This window comes from Berghia stephanieae, chromosome 7, assembly GCF_034508935.2.
Source record: "Berghia stephanieae isolate SIO BIC M18660-M18661 chromosome 7, UCSD_Bste_1.3, whole genome shotgun sequence".
Taxonomy (NCBI): Eukaryota; Metazoa; Mollusca; class Gastropoda; order Nudibranchia; family Aeolidiidae; genus Berghia; species Berghia stephanieae.
Genome location: NC_088366.1, coordinates 25679836 through 25699835, shown reverse-complemented (window position 1 = coordinate 25699835; position 20000 = coordinate 25679836). Strand labels below are relative to the sequence as shown.

General features: G+C 37.5%; 1 protein-coding gene and 1 long non-coding RNA gene across 8 annotated transcripts in view; one reads left to right on the top strand and one right to left on the bottom strand.

Annotated features, from left to right (window-relative positions):
* LOC144976947 (uncharacterized) overlaps window positions 1-7801 on the bottom strand; it is a 31881-nt gene extending 24080 nt beyond the window's left edge. For 3 of the 7 annotated variants that reach the window (XR_013646199.1, XR_013646205.1, XR_013646204.1), the window contains exon 1: window positions 7626-7801. This is a non-coding gene — a long non-coding RNA (uncharacterized LOC144976947). The remainder of the gene's footprint in view (window positions 1-7625) is intronic. The other 4 variants (XR_013646198.1, XR_013646200.1, XR_013646203.1 and 1 more) reach the window with 2 other exon arrangements.
* The window catches only part of LOC144976946 (uncharacterized), an 81450-nt gene extending 67840 nt beyond the window's left edge, over window positions 1-13610 (top strand). The window contains exon 21 of the mRNA XM_078921575.1: window positions 13350-13610. Coding sequence (XP_078777701.1) covers window positions 13350-13466 — 117 coding nt within the window. The 3' untranslated portion in view covers window positions 13467-13610. The remainder of the gene's footprint in view (window positions 1-13349) is intronic.
* Window positions 13611-20000: the final 6390 nt, after the last annotated feature.

Here is a 20000-nt window from a genome sequence, read left to right as displayed (position 1 = left end):
TGGGATAGTAATCTGCGATAGACTAGCGTCCTGTTCAAAGGTTTTCAAACAAATACGTTAATTGTCCGCTTCACGTTATTGAAACCGGAATAACTCCTGCACCATTGGCTACAAGGCTCTAAAGGAGTTAATTTGTCTTACAATGAGTCCAAGTGGCTCAGAAGGACTTACTTAAAAATATTTTCATTGAAAATTCCCGAAATAAATAACGATAAAGATAATTGATCCCACAAGGTACCGAATAGATGTGCGACCGGTTTTAGACACGTTACTGCTGTGTCACAAAGTGTGACACTTCTTAAATTATATTTATAAACATACTTTTTTAAATTGCCGAAAATGTTTATGTTGCTATGCCTTCTGTACGTGGTTTCATCACATAGAATTATTTTTTGAATTGTTCTTGCTTTTTTATATTCAGAATTTAAATAAATAAATAAATCATAACTGTGAAATTGAATGTAAGCTTCAGTTTAATATACGAAAACAGATAAATGGACGTTTCGGGTTTCCCCTTCATCAACACATGATGAATTAAAAACTACAGACGAATGAGATAATGTGGTAGTGGCGTTGTTAAGATGCATAAACAAAAACATTGATGGGCAGGAAATGGTATGCTACTTTGTGAGGAAGCGCGAATTAAAACAGAGCAATAGAAATTTATAAAAGGTGCGTACTTAATTATGTTAAAAAAGGGGAGGCGGATAGAAACTGTGTAATGCAGTATAGAAGACAGTGAACTAAAATAAAGTGTGGACTATTGTTGGAAAATAAATACAATGGAATTGGAAATAAATACAAAATGTAAGGGATGTAGGTATTAATATATTAGTGGAATTAGCAGCAGCAGAAGCAACAGTAGAAATAGTAGTAGTAGTAGTAGTAGTAGCAGTAGTAGTACTACTAGTAGTAGTAGTAGTAGTAGTAGTAGTAGTAGTAGTAGTAGTAGTAGTAGTAGTAGTAGTAGTAGCAGTAGTAGTAGGAATGCAGAAAATAAAGACAGGCATTTCAATTTTGACACGGCGCCGCCAAGTCTGGGACTTTTTTGTCCTAGTGCGGAAGTCTGCTATATTTTTCTACTATCACAAACGATATGAACACGGGACTGGGACAGTCCTGTCCCGTTGATTTTGTAGCATTTCACAACGGCTTGGGACACAACGGGACTGTTTTGTCCCGTCCCAATAGGTGCGGAAGATTTCTCTAAATTCTATATGTTACAGATTTGGGACAGGACTGTCCCAGGACAGTCCTGTCCTAGTGCGGAAGAGGGTTTAGAGAAATCTTCCGCACCTATTGGGACGGGACAAAACAGTCCCGTTGTGTCCCAAGCCGTTGTGAAATGCTTTTTAAATCAACGGGACAGGACTGTCCCAGTCCCGTGTTCATATCGTTTGTGATAGTATATTATTATTATTATTATTTTATTATTATTATTATTATTATTTATTATTATTATTATTATTATTATTATTATTATTATAACTATTAATATTATCATTAACAGAAGATTTATACAGAGCTCGAAATAAAAAACGCAAACAAAAAAAAAAACAAAAACAAAAAAAAAAGTTGTTTTTCATTGATGTGCTCTTCTATTGTTTATTACCTTTTAAAATCTTGCTTTTATCTGTTTGTCTCATTTGTTGTTGTTGTTGGTTGGTTTCGTTGTTGTTTGTTTGTTTGTTTGTTTGTTTGTTTGGTCATCTATGACAAACCCGATTCATTATAAATATGTGGCCAGACTTTCTGCCATTTTTAATTGAGCGATGTACTTCCGTGAATTAATTACCGTATTATATTAAAATTTACGTGATAATAATAATAATAATAATAATAATAATAATAATAATAATAATAATAATAATAATAATAATAATAATAATAATAATAGTAATGATGATGATAATAATAATAATAATAATAATAATAACAATAATAATAATAATAATAATAATGTTAAAATATAATAATAATAATAATAATAATAATAATAATAATAATAATAATAATAATAATAATAATAAATAATAATAATAAAATAATAATAATAATAATAATAATAATAATAATAATAATAATAATAATAATGATAATAATAATGTTAAAAATAATAATAATAATAATAAAATTAAAATAATAATAATAATAATAATAATAATAATAATAATAATAATAATAATAATAATAATAATAATAATAATAATAATAATAATAATGCTGATGATGATGATAATAATGTAAATAGATACTGAATATTAGACTACAATTGACATCTATTTACTGAATACACGTTGTATTTTTAGGGGTGTTTCTTTTTTTTACGAAACACGACGGGAAGTAGGCAACAGTGGGTAGTGTACCTGGGACTGGTTTTCGTAAAAAAAAGCAATTACTTTTTTTACGAAACCCGACAATATCGTAAAAAAGTAATTGCTTCATTCTCGTCTGGTACCCACCTCCCATAGTTAGGCTTCATTTCCCACTGGTATCCATCTTCCATAGTCCCAGGTTCATTTCCACTGATATCCTCTTCTCACAGTCCCAGGTTCACTCCCAACAGGTGTGCACTTCCCTGAGTCCCGGTTCATTGCCCAATGGTGCCCACTTCCCATAACTTTTGACAATTTCGGTAGGTTTCGAAATAAAAGTACATTCTGAGCTCACTGTCCACTGGTACACATCAACCTCTCGCAGTCCCAGGTTCAATCCTCATCGGTGTCCGAATCCCAGATTCACTCCCCACTGCTGCCTGGTTCCCATAGCTTTGTCGGGTTTTGTCGAGTTCCGTAAAAAAGTAATTCCCCCCTCCCCCTTGGTCTTGCTTTTTTACAAAACCAGAGTCCCAGTTTCACTCCCCACAAGTGTACACTTCCTTGAATCTCAGGATCACCCCCCACTGTTGCCTACTTCAATAACTTTGTCGAATATTGCCAGGTTTCGTCGGGTTTCGTAAAAAAGTAATTGCTTTTATGTGAAACTCGCTGAAACCTGCCAAAAACCATAGTCTCAGGTTCACTCCCTACTGGTGTACACTTTCATGAATCTCAACCCCCCCAATGTTGCCTACTTCCCATAACTTTGTCGGATATTGACGGGTTTCGTAAAAAGGTAATTGCTTTTATGTGAAACTCGCTGAAACCTGTCGAAAACCATAGTCTCAGGTTCACTCCCCACTGGTGTATACTTCCATGAATCTCGGGTTCACTCCCCACTGTTGCCTACTTCAATAACTTTGTCGGATATTGCCGGGTTTCGTAAAAAGGTAATTGCTTTTATATGATTTTCGCTGAAACCCGCCGAAAACCAGAGTCTCAGGTTCACTCCCCACAGGTGTACACTTCCATGAATTTCAAGTTAACCCCCCAATGTTGCCTACTTCCCATAACTTTGTCGGATATTGCCGGGTTTCGTAAAAAGGTAATTGCTTTTATGTGAAACTCACTGAAACCTGCCGAAAACCATAGTCTCAGGTTCACTCCCCACTGGTGTACACTTCCCTGAGTCTCAGGTTCACTCCCCACTGTTTGCCTCTACTTCCCACAACTTTGTCGGATATTGCGGGTTTCATAAAAAAAAGCAATTGCTTTTATATGATTTTCGCTGAAACCCGCTGAAAACCAGATTCTCAGGTTCACTCCCCACTGGTGTAACTTCCATGAATCTCAGGTTCACTCCCCACTGTTGCCTACTTCAATAACTTTGTCGGATATTGCCAGTTTCGTCGGGTTTCGTAAAAAAGTAATTGCTTTTATGTGAAACTCGCTGAAACCGCTGAAAACCTAGAGTCTCAGGTTCACTCCCCACTGGTGTACACTTCCATGATCTCAGGTTCACTCCCCACTGTTGCCTACTTCCATAACTTTGTCGGATATTGCCGGTTTCGTAAAAAAGTAATTGCTTTTATGTGAAACTCGCTGAAACCCGCAGAAAACCATAGTCTCAGGTTCACTCCCCATTGGTGTACACTTCCCTTAGTCTCAGGTTCACTCCCCATTATTTGCCTACTTTCCATAACTTTGCCCCATTTTGTTGGGATTTGGCGCATTTCGTAAACAAAAAGTAATTGCTTTTTTTTTTCCTCCATAAACCCGCCGAAACCCAGTCCCAGGTTCACTCCCCACTAGTGTACACTTCCCCAAATCTCAGGTTCACTTCCCACTGTTGTCTACTTCTCATAACTTTGTCGGATATTGCCGGGTTTCGTAAAAAAGTAATTGCTTTTATGTGAATCTCACTGAAAGCCGCCGAAAACCATAGTCTCGGGTTCACTCCCCACTGGTGTACACTTCCCTTAGTCTCAGGTTGACTCCACATTATTTGCCTCCTTTCGATAACTTTGCCCCAATTTGTTGGAATTTGGCGCATTTCGTAAACAAAAAGGTTTCGGGAAAAAAACACCGTATTATAGTGCAAAACCACTATTCAGTGTCAGATTGTTTCCATTCCTTTTTTCTCTTTTCGTGCGGCTATGCGGTCTTGTGGTATGACACTCGCTTTCGGATCGGAAGGTCCTGAGTTCCAGCCTCGCTCGGCGCCTAGTTTAGTTCTTGAAAGACTCTTTACTCACATCCTATCACCGTACTCAAGTGTAAAATGAGTACCTGGTCGTCAACATTGTTGTCTCTGTCGGAAAAAAATGTAACATCGCCTAACAGGCGTCATGTCTCGTTCTACATGTTACGTGTTGCTAATAGTCAGGGACCCGTTGTAAAGCGCTTTGAGCACATTTAATGGATATTGCGCTATATAAAAGCTCACGTTTTTGGTTCTTTTTTAATAAAAAAAATAATTCTATCTTTGGATAGGACGCTGTCTAACCCAAAGTACTTTTCGCCAGATCTAACAAACCCAGCTACCCTTTTACTGCTGAATTGACAGAGATCAGAAGAAAAAAAAGCTCGACTGCACCCGGGATCAATCTCTGGCCCCTTGCGAGTAAAGTGAGTGCTCTATCAACTGAGCTATCGCCCCCCCCCCCCCCCCCCCCCCCCCCCCAAATGGTGGGTTTTAAAATTACAGACGTTATAATTGTTATTTTTGAAGAAAGCTATAGTATGTGAAACTTGTATCATTTGATTAGTTAAAACACCAAACGAAATAAAAATATTGTATCATCAAATGACAACAATGCGATAGAAAGGAGTGGTGACAACAGCCTAGGTCGAGCCAAAGAAAAAAATCGGACCAGCTAGGTTCGAAACACACACGAACACACACATACACACAAACACACATCTTATAGTAGTCACATCTTGGAATAATAATACATGGAAGGTAAGCGGCTTCGTTCGCGCAGTCGCAAAGTTGATGCAGTGGGCGGAGCTTAGCCGCCATATTGAAAAGCCCAAGAAACGATTGTTTATCATAGAAACTATAGACTTGAGTGATGGAAATCATCTTGTGTTGCCGATTAAAACACTCACCTACTAAGGGAATTTAGTCATTATGATGTTGTAAAATACCTTGCAAAGGCAATATTAATTAAATTATTTTATTCGTTCAATTCTGAAGCCAAAGCACTATCACTACGCACGGTTAGATTTGCTTTGCTTGTTGGTTATGACATGAATAAGAGTATGAGTATGAGTATGAGTAAACACTTGTAAAATATCAAGCAACCGCACAGAAAGTAATGGAAGCGCAAGCTCGAATTAAAGATATCGAAAAATAAGAAGTGGATCCGGTCGGAATCGAACCTGCGTGCCACGAGACGGCATATTTCGCTTGGCCAATAAGAGAGAACAGCAAGTAGACCATTCGGTCATCCGCTACCAATCTTTACTTGTTACTGGTCACAGTGGCTCAGTTGGTTAGAACGTTGGCTTCGTAACCAGGAGGTCTGGGGTTCGGTTCCCGGCCGCGTCATATTCCTCAAAAGCAGAAAACCGACATGAACCCAACCACAACCGAGCTATTTCGGTCAAGGACAAGTGCAGAAAGCAGACGTTACAAAAGATAAGGGGATAAAAGTAGAAGAAAGCATACATCTCCTGCAAGAATGCAGGAGGCCCTCCCAACCACCCACCACTTTTAGCTGACTCTTACAGCACAAAGTTTCGGGGTAGGAATCACATTTAAAACCAGGCCACCACTACACGACCACAATTCTTAATCCTTTCACAGCTAGATTAGATTTCACGTCAAATATGAGTCGATCCTGTACAGTTTTCATCACAGATTTGTCTAAAGCGCGCTCGAGTTGCATCACATGGACTATTTCTAGGTGAAACTGCATAAGTCAGTCATGTATAGACAAACGTACATTTGGTTTTGGTTCGGTTCAACTCAAACCTAGCCATGAAAGGGTTAATGGTGACAACTTAAAATGTGGACGTACCACTGCAGCTATAGCAGTAGTAGAGTAAGCTACCCAATTGCTGCGGGGTGGACAGGGGGAACCGGATAAAAATTCTGGCTGCAAAGGGACTCGAACCGAGACCTTTGGCGTGACAGTCCAATGCTCTACCAACTGAACTAACGGGACCCCGCTACTATAGCTATGAATTACCATAATTCATCAAAAATTAAGTCACAAAATGCTATTTACATTTTATATTTATTTGTGTAAAGTGACAAAAAAAAAAGAAGACATTATTACACAAAATATCATGGTCACACAAAAAGGTTCATTGTTTGATCATAATTCACTAAGATTTCAAAATAAAACAAAAATCCCAGCAATTTCATTACTAGTTCATCATCAGTGGCGTAGGGCCTTAAAGGCTATTAAGGCTAAGCCACAGGTCGTCATTGTCTTGATAATTTGTAATAATTAAACAATAAAAAGTCACACTTTTAATTTTCTGTTTCACAAACAATGAATTTCATTGTTCACCTGGTATTGAAAAACCCTTACAGAGCCTCAAAATTTGAACCCATCACACCGCTTTGAATTTACTACAGCTCGAGTCATACTCGTACCCCTGACCAATCAGTACAGCGTGTGGCTTTAAAGGTTGAGAAGGCTTCCAGCCATATTCCTACGGTACAACCAGGCGATGCATTTCACGTTTGTCGTGTGCTATGACTGTGGGCATCAAGAGGCATCTTGGACTTTGAACTGAGTCATTGTGGCTTTCTTACTCGCAGCCACACACAATGACCTAATTATCCATTAATGGCAATCGTGTTGTACTGTTACCCATCCCTCTTCGAGGCGTGTCAGGCAGGTGATATTGATTCCACTTGTCCCTTTTAACTGAGTGTGAGACTGTATGTATGTTGACTGATAATTCGAGTGTTAATCTGATGTGTGCAGTGTCTGTTTTTAAAATTTTAATTAATTGCTATTATTAAGTGTGATGAATCACGTCTATTACCTGTTGACTATCAATGCCAGTTCTTTGAATAGGGAAAATAAACTTTTGATTAAAAGTCTCGGTCCCCATCATAGAGAATACAAGACTCCTAGAAGTTTGTGGTCCCCATCAACCAAACGATTTTGTACTCACTATTAAAGACGGGGAAACAGAATCGGTCATTTAATTTGATAAAGATTGGTATAGTCGTTTTCCTTGGCTTACGGTGAGAATAGAAAAGAAGAGTTTATTTTGTTTTAATTGTATTTTGTTTGGCGATAACAGCAATACAAAATTGTGTTGGACAAGAAATGGATTTACCTGTTAGAAAAATTTAACACAGAGAGCATTAAACCATCAGAAGTCTAACTTACATTTAAATATCACCACTAGATTGAAAACCGGTGGTACTGTTCACATAGGTGCACAGATTGACAGTGGCTATCGCTTATCCTTAGCAAAGGCATTATGAACAAGTTACAAAGAACATACAAATCTTAGGTAAGATAATTGAGTGCATCAAATCTCTCTCTCTCTTTCTCTCTCTCTCTCTCTCTCTCTCTCTCTCTCTCTCTCTCTCTCTCTCTCTCTCTCTCTCATATCCATAACTAAAAGATAATATTCATGCGACAACACATCTCAAATCCAGCCCCATGCTCCTAAATGACCAGGCTACGCGCTGTTCATCATTAATAGTTATTACAGAAGTCTGTCATGGCGAGACTGGATTTTACGTCATTCATCATTCAATCCTCTACAGTTCAGAAATTAGCCCCAGTGATGCGACTCGAGCCCTCCGAGTGCTCGAGGTGAAAGTTGTAGCGGATGGAATGATGTTTGACGTGAAATCCAGCCTTGCCAGGAAAGGGTTATACACAAACATTTTTGCCTCTTTAAAAAATCACACAAGTTAATGATGACATTGTTATTGCCCTGTAAATAAAATGAATTTGTTAAGAACTTGACGGCTTTTACACATTAGCGTCTTTTTCAGTTTTTCACTGTACAGTTTACCAGCTGACCTGAATATATTTCTCAGCTATTGCTTTTAGTAGAAGAATCAAATGATTCTCAGTCCCCTCATGATCAAACATATGAGAATGAAATAATGTAGAAAAAATGGGTTTATTGACGAAAGACTTCATCATGAAGTTCATGATGCTTAGCAAAAGTTTATGGCAATCATATCGATTGAAATGAAAATGATCTTGACCTACAGTTGCAACATATATTCTGAAATGCTTTTCAGAAATTAAACAGACATCAATAACTCCACTAGAAGGAATTTGCAACCCCCCTTTGTTCTTAACATCCACTGATCATCGCGATTCGGATTTCCACCGATGAGTGAATCACCGTAACTATGGCCGTAACTCGTAACGAAGGGATGTTTTGGTCTTCCCAATATGGCGGAAGCGGCCAACGATTGGCTTCAGTATTATGACGTCATCCTCCTTCCATCTATTTTTATTCCAAGAGTCACATTCATTTCAAAGAATAACCTATTAGAGAAGAGGGGTGATGTTGTCAAAATAGATGGATATTGCGATCATTAGTGTGTAGTAAATTAGGAAATTTACCCCGAGTAATGGAATCGTCCAAGGCGTCTCGCGGCCCCTCTTACCCCACCACACACACAAGAGGGGGTCGGTGCGATTAATTAAGTGGGATGGGTGGTTAGGCGAATGTCAAAGGCAAAATAACCGTAAATAAAAAGGATAAAAGTATGAGAAAATAAAGGGGGGTAATGATCAAGGGGACGCCCCCAAAACTTCTCAAAAGTCTGATTTAAACTAAAGAATTCTTAGACAATTCTTGGATTTAAGGCTTTCTCTCAATCTAGGACTAATTGCAATTTCTCGGTATGTGAAATACAATAAATAAGAAACATTTGTTTGGTTTACAACAACAAACAAACAAAAAAAGACTTTTTGTCAATTAAAATCTATCTACGTCATCATTATATTTCGCTCCTTATCATAGAATTAAACGTTTGGGTAAATTCCTTGCTCCTTATTCAAAGACGTCATACCATAGAATTAAACGAATGAGAATACGTACGAAGCCTAAAAAGTGTCCACCAATGAAAGCATTCAGCGCCATTATATCTTGGGCTGTGAATGTAAGCATTACCATTCATTCGGTCTCTATGTCAACATAACGACACAAGAAAAAACAACAAACAATATCAAAATCCACAATAGAATTGTTCAGAACTGTTGCGTATATTTATGGCACAATGAAGCTGTCAAAAAATGAAGTTAGAGAATGTGTATAATCATGTATTATAATAACCTATAATGTGTTTTCCAACCACCACATCATCACTGTCACTACTACTACAACCACCACCACAATATCATCACTAACACTACTACTACAACCAGGGGCGGTTGCTGGCTGTTTATTTAAGGCGGCATGGACCGAAAACATTATCTCACTGTACTCAGGTGTAAAATGAGTAGGTACCTGACCAGAAGCAGTGTTGATTATGTTGGAGGAAAATGTTATCTCGCCCAACAGGCATCATGTCTCGTCTTCGTGTTGCTTTTGGCTTAGGAGCCCTTTTTAAGTGTCTTGAGCTCACTTAGCGGAAATTGCTCAATATCAATGTTCTAGTGGGTTTATTTTTTTAGAATGTGTGTATATTGTGTGTAAAAATAAAATGGGGGGGGGGGGGGGGTCATGTGTGGTTTGAATTTTGAAGATATATATATATAAGAATATCAACTGTGATAACAGTCATTAATAGAAGGAATAGAAAATCCAACCTCAATACACTACTTATCTACTCCAAAGACAATAACATAACTAATAACTACAAATTGAACTGCTGTGTGTGTCGGGATAATGGACTGGGATTCTTATTTATAGCATCATGGGGCTCTACTCGGTGAATGATTTGTGTAATATTCTTATTGATGATTAGCATCCATTTGAGGAAAACGAATAGCATAAGATCTATATTTATTGTAATTTTCTTCATCCGCGTGGTTTGATTACAACAAACCTGTTCTTTCAATGATAAAATTGATATGGTTTTGATTTCTCCCAAGTCAGGCCTCAAGGTGTGCAAAATTAAATTTGCCGGCCTGACCTAGTTATTTTAGCAGTCAAGAGTATCAGTTAGTGCTAGTATCAGTTGTTTCTGGTGGGAAGTGGATAGCCGTGGTTTTAAACAGAAGAAAACAAGTCTTTTATATAAAATGCTTGGGCGGCCTGTTGACTTTTTGGCTCATGGTAGCCCCCATACCCCACCCTCAGCTCATTGTCGCACGTCATCTCGCCTCGCGTGGGGAAACAAGAAAAAAGAGAGCCGTCCGTGATGGCGCACAACCTTCGTACAGTAGTTACAGGTACCGATCATGGCAAGTAAGACAGGAGAGAGTGTTACCGAAAATCAGCATAGGCAAAAATTGAGACAGAAAGCAGTATCTGCTAAATTTGAAAATTATAGGGCGGCACAAAACAACTTTGCTCAATAGACCGACCTACAACCACCAGCACTACATCATTATCTACGACTACTACTACAATCACCACAACCACATCGTCATCACTACCACTACTACCGCAACCACCACCACCATATCATCATCATTACCACTACTACTACAACCACCACCACCACTACTACTACAACCACCACCACATCATCATCACTACCTCAACTACTACAACCACCACCACCACAATATCACTACCACTACTACCACAAGCACCTGCACCACATCATTATCACTACCACTACTGCACCACCACCAGCACATCATCACCACTATCACTACTACTACAACTACAACCACCACCACATTATCATCACTACCACTACTACTGCAACCACCACCACCATATCATCATCATTGAATTTTTTTTTTTTAAATTGAGCTTTATATAGTGCAATATCTACCAAATGTGCTCAAAGCGCTTTACATGGGGTCCCTGGTCAACGTTTAACATGTAGGACGGGACATGACGCCTGTTAGGCAATATTACAATTTTTCGGACAAAGACAACTCTGTTAATGGCCAGGTACTCATTTTACACCTGAGTACGGTGAGAGAATGTGAGTAAAGAGCCTTTTCCAATTTCACAACATTGCCATTCGGAAGTATAATGGACCAACACGCAAAACTGTGTGTAACCATGAACTTTAATAATCTGGTACATACAGTTTAATGAGAAGTACTCATAAACGTGGATGGCAAAAAAAAAACAATAACAAAGACCTGAGTGACGTCATATTCGTTCTATCTATAGATAGAATGAAGTCACTCAGGTCTTTGTTTTTGCCATCCACTAAACTGTATTAACTATGCGATTAAAGTTCATTGTTCCACATAGTTTTGTGTCTTGGTCGGTTAATCTTGCGGATGTTGTGAGTTTCTCAAAGTGCACACTATCTTTATCTCGCGACTCGTCATCTTCATCTCCAGTATTCACAATTCACAACGCCTTTACCCTCTCCCCTTGCTAACCGCTTCTTCGTATTCTGCATACTCGTCCCCTTGATCATTACCCCCCTTTATTTTCTTTTATCCTCCTCAACCAACAAAATTCATCACCTCCGGCTGGCTGTGGCTACAGGTTGGCCCACATTGACGTACTGAATAAACACTTCGTTAAAATAATATCGGTTGTCCTTTTTATCCGAGACGAACACGATAAAACCGAAAAATCCCGCCAGATAAAACCAAAACCACTGACCAACACAGATTGGTTCAATTTAAGTAATGTTGACTTTATCCATTCTCAATTAATTGAACACACGCTGAGAAATAAAAATAATAATAATAATAAAAAAAAAAAAAAACAGCAACAAAAGATTTTTAAAAGTTAAAAGTTAAAAAAAAAATTTAAAGGAAGAAATAATTTTTTTTCACACTCCCGCTTCATTTCCTCTTTCTAACTTGTTCTCATCAAATTGGCTTTATCTAAAGATTCAAAGTTTAGCTTTTTTGTGGTACCATTTTCGACCTCATGGATAAGTTTGTTCAAAAGAATGAAACAAATCTGATATTTTATTATTATTATTATTATTATTATTATTATTATTATTATTATTATTATTATATTATTATTATTATTATTATTATTACTATTATTATTATTATTATTATTATTATTATTATTATTATTATTATTATTATTATTATTATTATTATTATTATTATTATTATTATTATTATTATTATTATTAATATTATCATCAATAGCAGATTTATACAGAGCTCGAAAAAAAAACGCAAACAAAACCAAAAACAGAACTGTCCGTCACATTATTATTTATTTATTGTTTTATCAACTAATGACCACAACATAACACTTATTTATTAATCTATATTCATATTAGGTAATGCAGCCTATTTTGATTTTGCCTCAATTCTTTTTATGTCATATTATGTCTAGATAATATCTAATCACAGCGAGTTGAAAGCTTAAAATAATAATGGCAACTTATATATGTCAACTTGTATCATGTTTTGGGGGAAATTATGCAACAAACGCAGATGCTTGATTAAGGCACAGTGAACGCACTGAGTGATGGAATACCTTGGAAATTCGAAATATAAATGTTTATTTATGCCATCTTCTTTTATTGAATACTGTTGTCGACAACTAAAACAAACAAACAAACAAACAAAAACAACAAAAACAAAACAAAACAAAAAAAAAACAAAACAAAACTGGAGCTTTTATATTGCACAACTCCACTAAACGTACTCAAAGCGCTTTACAAAGCGTCCCTGACCAACAGCAACACGTAACATGTAGAACGAGACAGGACGCCTATTAGGCGATAATACATTTTTTCCCGACAGAGACAACGCTGTTAACGGAAGGCACTCATTTTTACACCGGAGTAAGATGAGACAATATGAGTAAAGAGCCTTTTCCAAGGACTCAACTATGCGCCGAGTAAGGCTCGAACCCAGGATCTTCCGACCCAAAAGCGAGTGTCATACCAACCACAAGACCACATTATGGCCGCACAATTATTGGACTACACGAATTTTATTCTTCTTGTCTTTTTATTCCAAACAGGTTCTTCGGTTTCCTTTCAAGTATTTTCTCTGGAGTCCTTGTCGACCTTATTATGGACCACATCTAAAGTCACGTGGAATGACGTCATGGCTGTACCAACCTTACGACGAACAGTGACGATGTACCTGTCACCGTGTTTACGAAGTACCGATGTGTCGATGTTCTGTGTGTCAACGTCAGGAGAAACGTCGTGTCTGATATTGTGTTTATGTCAAGAAATCTTTGAATCGTAGAATAAAATTCAATGTTCAAAAGAGATACCTCCATGTGTTCGAGTTTATTATTAATAAATGTGCTCGCTCCGGGTTTGCAATTGTTTTTGTTGTTGTGTTTTGTCAATTGTTTTTGTTTTAAATTACTATATTTTATTTCATTAAAAAAAAATTATGATTGTTTTCTTTATTCTTTTTTGTTGTTGTTGTATTTCTGTATCTTTGTAATGCTTGTGAGGTCGCGGTCTATTGAAATAAAGATTATAATGATGGTGGTAATGATGATGATGATTAAGATGACGACGATGAAGATGATGATGATGATGATGATGATGATGATGATGATGATGATGATGATGATGATGATGATGATGATGATGAAGTTATTGCATTATCATTTTCAGTAGTGAATTCTTCTCATTATAAAACAACTCCCTCAATAATAAAAAGAACAAAAACAACAACAACAGCAAAAAAAAAAAAAACAACAAAAAAACACACAAAAAAACGGTCACCGAAGCCCAGTTACTAGCTTACTTTGTTAAACACACTTCTAAACTGAAGACAATCAATCTGATTTAACCCTATTTTATAAATAGTTTTTTTCTGGTCATACTCCCAACCATCATTTATTGGTGTTTGTCTGATATCAAATCTGGCGGAAAGTATTCTATCGGCTCTGTGGTCGTGTGGTGTGACCATCGCCTTCAGACCGGATGGAGGGGGGGGGGGGGACAGTTTATTCTCACCTTTGTCTTTAAAGTTGAACTTTTATATAGCGCAATATCCACTAAACGTGCTCAAAGCGCTTTAAGGGGTCCCTGACAAACAGCAACACATAACATGTAGGACGAAACATGACGCCTGTTAGGCGATATTACAATTTTTTTTCCTGACGGAGACAACAATGTTAACGGCCAGGTACTCATTTTACACCCCGAGTACGATGAGAGAATGTGAGTAACGAGCCTTTCCTAAGGACTCAACTATGCGTCGAGCAAGGCTTAAACCCAGGACCTTCCGATCCGAGTGTCATACCACAAGACCATATAGCCGTTTTTCTGCTTTGTCTGGCACTGTTGCATACACACATTTTTATGATTTATATCAATAATAATAAGCGCCTGCTCCCTATTTTTTCAGCTTGTATATTATGATATTATATCAAAATGCACCAACTGTGCTCAAATCACTTTACAGGAGTTCTTAATCTAACAGCAACACTGAATATTATTATGTAGGACGAGACTCAACACTTCAGTAATGCAATTTCTTTTCGATGAACCATTACCAGCCAGGTACACATTTCACAGTATTATCAACGAGTATAATATTATTAGTGTTATAGGTTGTTTGTTTTAATCACACTATCATTTTCATCAATGTGTGCAAATTATTATGATTAACTCACGCAATCCTAGAGATTTTTGCTGCCTTTCAAAAGTGGAAAAATATTTTTAAATGAGCATGTGCATAGATGGTTTTATTCAACTACCATTAGCATGCTAAAAACTAAAAACATTAGCTTTGATACTACGCCTATAATTTGTCTCAGAAAAATGAAATTAATAGGCATGGGGTGAAAGCAATCACGGTTAACTACGAATATAGTCGGTATTAGGGTTGAGTGAGTTAATAGTAGCTGGACCGGAAGGGGGGGGGGGGGGGGGGGGGATGGAGCTGGCAGACAAACAATTTCATTAATAATGTCAAGGTCGCACCGTCGTGCTTTAGAAATTAAAAAAAAAATAATAAAAGGTAATAGCAAATAATAGCAGGTTGTCTCTCCCGGAGATAATGAGCTAGATTATGAAACCTTATCTAGTATCGGAGACAGCGGTAATAATATAGAGACGCTGAACGTCTCAAGTGGCAATCGGGTTTTAATAGAAGACGATGCGCATCTAGAATAGGTCAAGTCGTGTCAAGTTGGTAAACATCCTGTCGCTCATAGTGTTACAAGTTTTGTAATTAATACAATTGAAATTTGACACGGGTTTTTCGCATATTTCTCTTTTTTTTAAATCGCTCCCTGCTTTCCTCTAAAGCCCCTTTTACTGAAAAGACGGTCATACAATCTTCGATCTGAAGCTTTGGCCTTAATTGAAGAAGAAGAAGAAGAAGAAGAAGAAGAAGAAGAAGAAGAAGAAGAAGAGGAGGAAGAAGAAGAAGGAGGAGGAGGAGGAGGAGAAGAAGAAAGAAAGAAAGAAAGAAAGAAAGACTTGACATTGATCATCCACATACGGAAGGGATTTCATCTCTCCATATTTTCATTTTAGTCTCCGCTGGTATTATAACATACACAAATGAGTAAGAATGTCAATTGTCTTTTTTTTCTTTTCTTTTCTTTTCTTTTTTTTTTTTTTTTTTTTGGTGATCACATAAGTTTAGCGCTTATCAGTGTCTGCAAACGTGCAAAATATTTAGGTCAAGGTTGGCAGTCAGTTGACGGCGGGTTTTTTTAAATGGTAAAATAATCAGGCAACCTTGTCGTGTGTACGTTAAGCAACAAATTTCACTGGAACTATGCACTTCTTACTGAAAGCAAACCCCTTTTATACAACACTCAGGGGACCGTATAGAGTGCATTTTTTAATAGAGGCAAGCTTTATTGTGATTATTTGTGGAATATCCACCTCAAGAAGTAGGTCATCGGTTCTGTATAATAAGCGGCTACTGACTGTCTGTTTTTGTGTGTATATTTGAGTTTAGCGGACAAACGATTTGACCGATTTGCATGAAAATCGGCACAGACCTAGAGGGAAACATTGGAAGTGACATGGGCTGATCGGAAGTGACGTCACAAAACCGGAAGTGACGTCATAGGTCAAAACCCACTTTTGAGAAATTCAATCTGTCCAGGGAATTGTCGGATTGCCCTCAACGTCGCATCATCCCGAAGCGATACCTGGGGAAATAACATAGTGGTGCAGAAAGTGACATCACTAAACCGGAAGTGAACCCTTGAAAATTGAAACAGGAAGCTGATCATAAAAGACTGGGAAATGATCAGATTACCCACAAACTTGAATAAAACATTGAGATACACTTTAGGAAGGCTTAAGCACCAAAAGTGATATAATCAAAACCGGAAAACCTCGGAACCGAAAGTGGGCATTTTAGACAGGGGAATCGTCATATTTTCTCATAACTTGTTACAAACCTAGAGTAACAAATAAGAGAGGCTATAAAGCCACAAGAAGCGATGTAATCTACACTTGAAATCACCTTTAGAATCCGGACGTGGGCCTAAAAGACTGGGGAACCCAAAAGTTATACATAAGGGAGACTTCATTTCATTATATGGTTTTTAAACTCAGATATGGCCGTTATTCTTGACTGTAGTCTCCTCTACAGTGGCAAAGAGCTGTGCAGGGAAGGAGGGCGTTTGCACACTTGCATCGTGTCTTGCATCCTTTCTTGCATTCATAACGAATCAGTTCAAGACATGTCTCCTCTATAGGTGGTAAGGTGTATCTCAGTATCTCATCCTGTTAGAGCATGGGAGATCGGCAGTGCGTCAACGTTGTCTGCTTGAAGTCTACCTGCTATGTCGTGGGCTGCAATATGACATTAATGGTTTCCTGGGCCAAATAAAACCCAAAGCTCCTTAGATTTTAGCTTTTCAACAAAGTGAATGGCTAGCACAAACGCATCAGTATTCGCTGTTCTTTTAAAATCCCTTGCTGAATGCAATCTTTGGCATGCAGAAATAATCGTTTGTCAGCTTCTTCTTGTTTTCATTTATAAATGGCAGGTTGTGGTTGAAGTGCTGATGGCTTTTTTTTTTTTTGACAAGTTGAGATTATTGATCTCATATAACATCTAGTCTTTGCACTGATTGATGATAAACGGAATGAATACATTGTCTGCATATTCTTGGAAAGTGCACGATGCACAGGTGGATGGACGATAAAAACACAATCAAGCAGTTTTGCTTCTTTAGGTGACGTGCCACATGACTGTGTGGAGTTGTTTTCTATCTGCTCAATGTTAGATGGATCTGCTAATGATTTGTCAGTGACAAGCTCATCATCATCCATAAAACTCTAGAGACTTGTTCTTACTTAAAAACATTGTTCACATTCGCGTAAAAGCTCTGAGTAATGATCTACCTCCCTCCCGGAGTAGAGAATAATAGTTTCTCTTGTGCTAGTTTGTATCATTCCAGCTCCTGTCCACCCACTCTCGCTAATGCCTAAGATATCTGAGTCATAACGTCGCATTTCAACTGTGACGTGTGCCAGCTTGCCAGCACTGTAATTGTTCAAACATTCCAAAATCTATTTTAGTCTTCGCTTTTGCGGCAAACAGATATTCTCTCATTTTCCTGTCATTAGCTTCCTTGTGGCTTTCCACACTCCATTTATAGGAGCCTCTTCCGTTGGCTCTGAGGGTCCAGTGTTCGTCTGTGAGTTCAATCTAATTTCCTTCGTTGATGTTTCTGTAACAATGTTCTTTTTTTCTCACTAGGATGGGGTTGTTAGCCCTACACAAAAACCCCCAGACTTGGAGGACCAGGATTTATTTTGGAGATTCACTCTTCGGCTTGTTGCTCTACCGAGCTAAAGTTTCATGCCCACACTTGTTTTTATTTTGGAGTGTCCTTCTCCTGGGCTAGTTGCTCTCCCGAGCTATAGAGTCCTTCCTACTCTTGGTTTAATTTTGGAGTGACCTCCTAGATTGATTGCGATCCCTCGCTTGCGAGCTCTTCTACCTGAATAATCTACACAACGTTAGGCTAAATTTGTTCTAGATCTCGAGCTAGATATAGATATAGATCTTGTTCTAGACGGTATGAGTACAGTAAAAACTTTCACATCACAGTCTTCACACAAACCTGAAGCTTTTCTTAACATTGGAGACTACAAAAAAAAAACAAACAAACAAACAAAAAAAACATAGTCAATTCTAACCTTGTCTAAATCCTCGAATCCACAGTGAACTGATGATTAGAGCGTTACTAAGCACTAACTTATCAGAATATTTCCTACCATTTAGCCCGTTCCGTCCACTTGATTATCTATTTCTAGTCAACGAAAAGACATAGCATGCAATCTGTAATTCCATAGCTACCTAGTATATGCAAAACAGAGGAACATAAGTCAGTTCCACAGTTAGTGAGTATTCATCACAATATTGTTACACGTTGATGAAGGAATTGCATCGCAACACCTCATGACCCTTTGTATTTTTTTCAATCATCTGTTAAATTTGTGAGTGGTGCTCAGGATCTGTGGGTTGTTTGCTTCGGTTGAAAGGTAAGTACTCAGGTTGCTTCGGGTCGTTGGTTTACGATTATCGGTTGATATCAGGGACAAAATATATTTAATTTTAACTTTTCGAGTCAAAAATAAAACCACTGAAATGTGTGCTCAACTAATTTTAATAAAATACACGGTAATTGACGTATTTTACAATAATGTATGCATTGTGTTTTGATTGAATAACCCGAGACTCATATTGTATGGTTATAGCTTTTAAAAAAGGCAACAAGCGGTCACGGATGAACCATCAATAGGAACAATCAATTTCCAGCTTTTTATGTCGGTTGAATAACCTGGGACAAATACTAAACGGCAATTGTTTAAAAAGGCATCAATTTAAATAGTTTGAAAGGCATAGCAACAAGAGGTCACGGAGGAACCATCAATTGGAACAATCAATTCCCAAGAAACTAGGTCAGTCGTTCCTTGTTAACAAAAACTGCGTCACAATCGAGCAAAACGGATGTATGGAAAGCATTGTCTACTGATGGCCTATATAAGAAGTCACTGATGGAAAGCCATAAGTTCCATCAAAAATAGGATGTCTACAAGATTTTGAAACCGCTGTATATCTTTTAAATGAAAGAAATAAGCTTGCCTCTATTAAAATTCTTAACCTGGAGATTAAACTGCTTATATTACATAATATGTTTAATCACTTTAACTAAAAAGTGCAAAGTTAAAACATTTACCGTACACAATATTGTTTTCGCTTTATAGAAATCATGATGTGCACCCAAATATTATTATTGTCATTATCAGTAATACAGCGGATTCACAATGACATTCATGAAATGCGATTAGGTACATAAATACTCACAATATCCGCCAGCCGGATGTAACGCACCATAAACAACATTGTGTGAACCATGAACGACTATAGTCTGATTGATAGAATTTAATGAGAAGTAATCGCATACTTTCAGTTGGTGTACAGCTTTAAATGACTATAATATCATGATCAATGTGTTTAGGCCTACTGTGTGACCGAAAAACCACCCGGAAATTATAACAAAATCTAAATCCTATCTCATGAGACCGATCGCCTAACAACGGTATTATATCGCGGTAAAGCAGATAAGAAAAAGGAATTTCAAAGTTAAACTGGACAGGTTTTATTATAAAAATTGCAATTCATCCTCTTCAAATAATGATGATAATACAAATAATAG